Raw genomic sequence first — 6000 nt, 5'->3', positions numbered from 1 at the left:
GACCAACAGCATGAAATGTTTATCCACGGTTGCGTGGTAACGGTCCATTAGGGCACTGCGAGAACGTACAGCGATCCATGTGAGAATGCAATTTCAGAATTCCCTTTGGTGTACTGGCATCTACCAAGTTCGCTCTTAATGTAGTTTGAACCTGTTCAGCCCCATCATTTTTTGTTTGGTAATATTCTGGACTTTCTAGAAAACGAGATTATGACCTTAAGCTGTATTAAACAGCTCATCATTGCAGCGCACAAACAGGGGTCATAGTAGGACATTGCTGAGCATGATTTTGAGTATGGGATAACTCACACTATTAGTAGATGGTAACGTTGAGATCCTTCCCTTCTTGCAGGTAGGGAAAATGTACTTTGTATGCACGGTGGAAGGTATCGACTTCTGGCTACCTTTGACCCCCTTCTGACGTCACAAATCCCGAAGATCAGTGCAGGCTAGGCAATTTGGTTTAATCAGTGATAACGACCAATGGATCGACTTTAGAGTGAAATAATTTCAAGTATACACCGCATCCTTTATATCAGTACCAAAACCTATTTATTTGTAACAATCCCGTCTTTCATAGGATTTTTTTTCACATAAAAGACAACTTTTTGTACTATTATTTAGTCTATATTACACTTGGTAACGCATTTTCTTGATGAAAGTAGACAGGTGCTTATGGCTTATTCATCTGACAAAGGAGAGTGACACAGTCGCATTCTGCAGAATGTTGGTGGATGGAATAAAAAGATACATGGTACAACCATAAGGTCACCTTATAGAAATGCTTCCATCACTATACCGTTAATCGCAAAGCCTCTATACCCACATGTGAACCAAAACAACATCTTCACCACCTACTCACATAGAACTATATGTTTATACAGACTGGTATTTTTTTGAAAGATTATTGCCTTTGTATGTACCAATGTTGGTTAAAAGTGATTTTTGTCTAAAACTTAACTTCTTCCACGTAGATAGATTTTCAATGCTATAGAAACGGACCTCTAGAGTAATTATAACAGATAAGCTTGGCGTCAACATGGGGCTCAGGTAGTAATGAGCATATATATCAGATATAAAAAAGGAAATTAAACTTAAATCTATTGTCTTTAGCCAGATTGCCTTTGTATATACAGTCACATTTCGTTTTTGTATTGGCCAAGTTGGTATCATGTACAACAGTATTTTTGTAGTAAGGCAATCTTTTAGTCATAAAAAATCACACAACTGTATAACTTACAGATCATTTACAAAGTGAATATTACATTTAGTCTGTCACTTACACGAGCGACTCTATCATCTGTTTTACAAACACCCAAAACATGGCAATGCTACTATATACACGCAAATCAACTTATAATCTTTCAATTCACAGCTAGAATCCAATTCGCTCTTAGCAATGTATCTATGAGCTTGTAGGGTCTTGGGTCACATGGCGATCACATCATAGATCACAGTTGTTGTCTAAATAACAATTGCTTAGCAAGAAGAGAGAGTAGAAAGAACGTTTATATTTCAGTCTCTACCTTAAGGCCGGAGAAGACGTCAGCCTCTGCCTTTAGGCCCGAATGTCTGGAGTCCTGATAGTGTTGGTTTGTGTAAATACTAAACACATCAGGAGGAGGGATTTCATTTACATCGAGTTCCTCGTCGCTACGAAACGCCACGTAGCAGGACTCTCTTTCTGCCTTCTTTTTCTTCTTCTGCCTTCGCGCAATTCTGCGGGCTCTACTCTTGCGAGCACCTATGACCGCACCCCAGACCAGTATGCCGAGCACAACCACACCAACTATAGAGCCAATTATGTAAATTTTGTGGTCACTTGTAGTGTTTGTTTCTGACCCATCTGTATCATCCACCATCACGTTGCCGCCATTGTTGATTCGCGTGGGTCTCGTTTTATCGTTTCTGTTTTCCTTTTGCTCGGGAGTCTGTGAAGCGTCGTTAGGGACCCAGGTATCTACGCTTACTTCGCGAACTTTGCACTCTCCTAAATCTTGGGCATCATCGGCATCAGAGTTAGCTGCCCTTGATTGAAGACGTGCCATTCTACCTGCCGCGACGGACGTGATTCTCGCGCTAGACAGGATTTGGCGAGAGTTACTTTTACCGCATGCGTAGATACCGGAACCGTCTGTGGTGACGTCGGTGACATTGACGCTACCGTCACCGGATATCTTGACACTCAGCTGGAAGGACCCGGATCTAATCGTTGAACCGGTTTTCCAAATCTGGGTGGTGTCTCGTCCGGTAAGGCACTCCAGGTCTTTCTCACCTCCTTCTGTCATGTTGATTTTCAAGTTTGCGACCGTCGTCTTTCCACCCGGACAGGAGAGACTCTCTTTTGTCAAGTTGACGAGCTGTTGTCCTTTGAGTCGGCGGGGGTTGCTGCATTTGCCGCAGTCGTTACAAGTCACGTTACGCTCGCTGCTGCGAATCCACTCCAAAAGCCACGTCATATCACAGCTGCAGTTCCAAGGATTGTGCTGAAGGTTCATGTTTCTCAGAGCAGGGGTCATATCAAAAATACCTTCCGGCAGATAGGTCAAGGAGTTGTGAGACAAGTTCAAGACCGTCAGAGATTTCAGGCCTTCAAAAGCGTTCACGTCCACGCTCGTTATACGACACGACACGAGCAACAGTCTTTCTAACCTGTCTAGTCCACTGAAGGACTTTTGACTGATGGTTTTGAGAGAGTTTCCAGACAGGTCTAACTGTTCTAGGTTGCTCAGGTGTGTAAGAAAAGGCACGCTGGAGAGACTTGCTACCGCCATGTTCAAGTTCACCAAGCTACTTAATCCGGCAAACATGTTCTCGGAGGTTATCCTGAGCTCGTGCAGTTCTCCGATGTCTAAATATCTCAGGTTCGGCAGTTGCGAGAATGCGTAGTCGTCAAGACAGACGATAGGGTTTCCCCTCAGCCAGAGCTCTTCAAGGTTGGTAACGGCGCTGAACGTTCCTCTGGGAATATAGGTTATCCTGTTGTTGTATAACTCCAAGATGTGCAGATTGTTCAGACCGTTTAAAGCACCGTCTTCGATCCTTCCAATCAGATTGTCGCCAAGGTGAAGATTTTTCAGGTCCACGAAATCAACAAACTGGTCTCTCTGTATTTTGGAGATGTTGTTATTCTGTAGGTTCAGGTACAGGACTGAGTCGGGGATTCCTCTAGGTATTTTCGTCAAACCTTTCCCGTTACAGTGAACGTTTTCAAACGACCCGCTGCAGTTGCACAGGCGAGGGCATATGAGAGTTTCGACACATCCAAAAAGTGTGTACAAGGCGGCCATGGCGATACAGAATTTCTCACCGTTATTAAATGATGCACGTACCTCGTTTAACGCCATGATGTCTGCTGATGCCGTTGTTTGAAGGCTAGACTAAAGCCTATAGGTTTGCCCAAAATGGCTACTTCAGTGCCGATGTTGAGGTACACACACGTGCCTAAAGATGTCTTCCTCTGTTGTAATGCTGATGAGATGTTTCTTGTATCCATGGACTTTGTTTTAATGCGGAGGAATATCTATTCGTCCCGCTCTCACGATTCGTAGACGTGCCCTCCGTATAGGTCACGATTCCCAGTGGCGATGATGTCTTTTTTCGTGTGTACCTTCGTAGGAAATGCGCACAGAATAGGAAGGTGCCGGCACCCCAGCAAGACGCTAACTGGCAATCAAACGCAGGCTTGCCTCCCACGCACGCGTCTCACCGGCGATGGGAAGATTTCCTGGCAGCGCGCACGGGACCACAGTGTGTGCTACCAGTGCTGTTCAATCAGGCCCCGAATCACACAATTAGTCGGGGACATCTGCGGGCCTGCTGCCAACAAAGGATTTCGAAAACCACAAAATGCCGATTGTCAAACACACAGGCTGGTCCTTTGAGCTGTTGGACATCCCCAAATCGACACGTGCTGCGGGGGACACGGCACGTCCATATATGTCTGACTGAGCTGATATTCCGACAAGTTATCTCATGGTCCCAGCTTAACAAACAGACAAAATCCTTCCGGGCTGACACAACCACTGCCAGCTACACCCAGCACCGTTTGTTGAGTTCCAGGAATCTGGTTAGAGCCTGTATTGGTCTCCAATGGGTAGATTAAGCCTCGTAACTGACCCCTGCAAGGAACAAAAATGAACGTAGAATAGACCTGTGAGTCGTAATGCTTCGTTGGCAACCTCCTGTTGCTTTAGAATCACGATATTCAAAATAACGGATTGCGCTGGGTGCTTCGCCAGCCAACAAAGATGATATGCTACACAGGTATTCTCTGAATGACCGTAACCGTGCCGCTGCCAGGTTCGCAGTAGAAGGTGATTTCTAATCCATTCTCTTCGGGCACGTCAAGCGGAGAGGCGTTAGCATCCTACAACGTAAATTATAGCGCGTACGTAAGGATAAAACATAGCCTAAAAGTCATTGCGCCGTGATGTATAGACTAGCTACTTCCCCATACAGAAAGATATCTCGCTATCGAGCTTTATGCATTCGGCGTGTCAATAGCACTTTGTACATTCACGTAGGTATGGCGCTTCTGTTACCAACTGAACCTTATCACAAGATAACGATGCTTACGGAGTATTCAATGCGCATCAGTCTTCCGACTGATTACAAAAGCTGGCTAGTAATCTTTAAACGTACCTGGCCCTTTAGACGAGTGGTAGACGGTTGGTATGAGTCTCTAGGTTGCAATTGTTCTTAATTGTAGATGGGTCTTGACCCATCTGGCCCTCTGGAGTCGTCGTTATGATGCCTGGCCATTCGCTACCAGTGTTTGGGTCAGTCGATATTTGGGATGCAAACACTCGGTGACATACCTTGCAGAAAACTGAAGCTTCCAGTGCTGCCAGTCGAAGAGATTGTGTGTGGCAAAGACGTCAGAAATTCGCAGCACGACAAATGTCCCGAATTTTGTGATGAATCCGTCGGGGTGTGGGCCGGAGACTTGCTATCAATGGTTAATCCTACATCGTCTGTAGTTGACGGAAATGCAAATCGTCAGTTCTTCAGCGGATATCGACTGTCCCTGCTGCCCTGGACTCGTTAAGCAGTTGATTAGTGGCAGTTTTAAGATATCATGTATTGGCAGTCGGTTGTTCAGGAAGGAATTTTCGCTTGCATCTTCATCATTTGTTCCAGTAGGAGGAGAGAATCTCCTTTCTTCTGGTCTCTGTTAGGTGTCTGGTTATATGTTCAGCTTTTCCACCACGGCGATTCCGCATTCTGCGAGAGTTCGGCGTTATCCCCAACGGTCGTGGGTCCGATTTTGGTGGAAGCAGACAGTTCACGGGTCAAATTTGGAGCAGTGGGTGTTTTTTTCCTCTCCTTCTGCACGGCGATATGCGAAACCTGCCTCAGCACCGATGGGCTGCAGGCTGGACCTACAACAAGGGAAATGAGTACAGATGAGTTGCTCGCATAATCGACCAAAACAATCGGCTTTCTGATCTTCCGAGACCAGTTCTGTTAGTCTTCCAATAGCTTTAAATCCCCCTGGAGCATAATGACATAAGAGGACCTCTGTAGCGGGAGATTAGGCCGTAACAAGCATAAAAACAGTCTCGTGTAACGGAGATACAGGATTCTGGAAATTGGCAAATTCGCCCCCCCCCCCTTCGCTACCGATATCGACAAAGCAAATCACTTATTCGGTATTGCCGTCCACCACAGCTTATCGCGTCTCGTACAATTACTGGACTGCTCCGCTAGAATGACAAATGCTTGTAGGCGGCTATTGCGATGGTATAATTCGTCTCTCAGTTTGGGGCTTGATCGATATGTATGGTTAGACCACAGATCCTGATAGACCTTTCTCATCTACATACCCACCCCCTCCCTAATTCATCCAATCTATGCTCATAAGCATCCTACTTACGAATACTGCATTAAGCGTGATAAGGAGGATACATCTACTTTACCAAATGTGATATCAATGCAGTCGCGCTGAGCCTAGATATGCATTAAAAAATACATTTCATTGCACTTGAGGTCCCTTAG

At 45.4% G+C, this 6000-nt stretch overlaps 1 protein-coding gene across 3 annotated transcripts in view; it reads right to left on the bottom strand.

Annotated features, from left to right (window-relative positions):
• Positions 1-528: 528 nt before the first annotated feature.
• The window catches only part of LOC136441516 (leucine-rich repeat-containing protein 4C-like), a 60552-nt gene continuing 55080 nt past the window's right edge, over positions 529-6000 (bottom strand). For all 3 annotated transcript variants that reach the window (XM_066437850.1, XM_066437849.1, XM_066437851.1), the window contains exons 2-3: positions 4645-5384; positions 529-4121 (exon numbers count right to left, since the gene is read on the bottom strand). In XM_066437850.1, the coding sequence (XP_066293947.1) occupies positions 1509-3347 (1839 nt within the window). In that variant the 5' untranslated portion in view covers positions 3348-4121; positions 4645-5384 and the 3' untranslated portion in view covers positions 529-1508. The remainder of the gene's footprint in view (positions 4122-4644; positions 5385-6000) is intronic.

The sequence above is a fragment of the Branchiostoma lanceolatum genome, chromosome 9, assembly GCF_035083965.1.
Source record: "Branchiostoma lanceolatum isolate klBraLanc5 chromosome 9, klBraLanc5.hap2, whole genome shotgun sequence".
NCBI lineage: Eukaryota > Metazoa > Chordata > Leptocardii > Amphioxiformes > Branchiostomatidae > Branchiostoma > Branchiostoma lanceolatum.
Note: the sequence above shows the minus strand (reverse complement) of the source record. Positions and strands in the feature narration are given on the sequence as shown.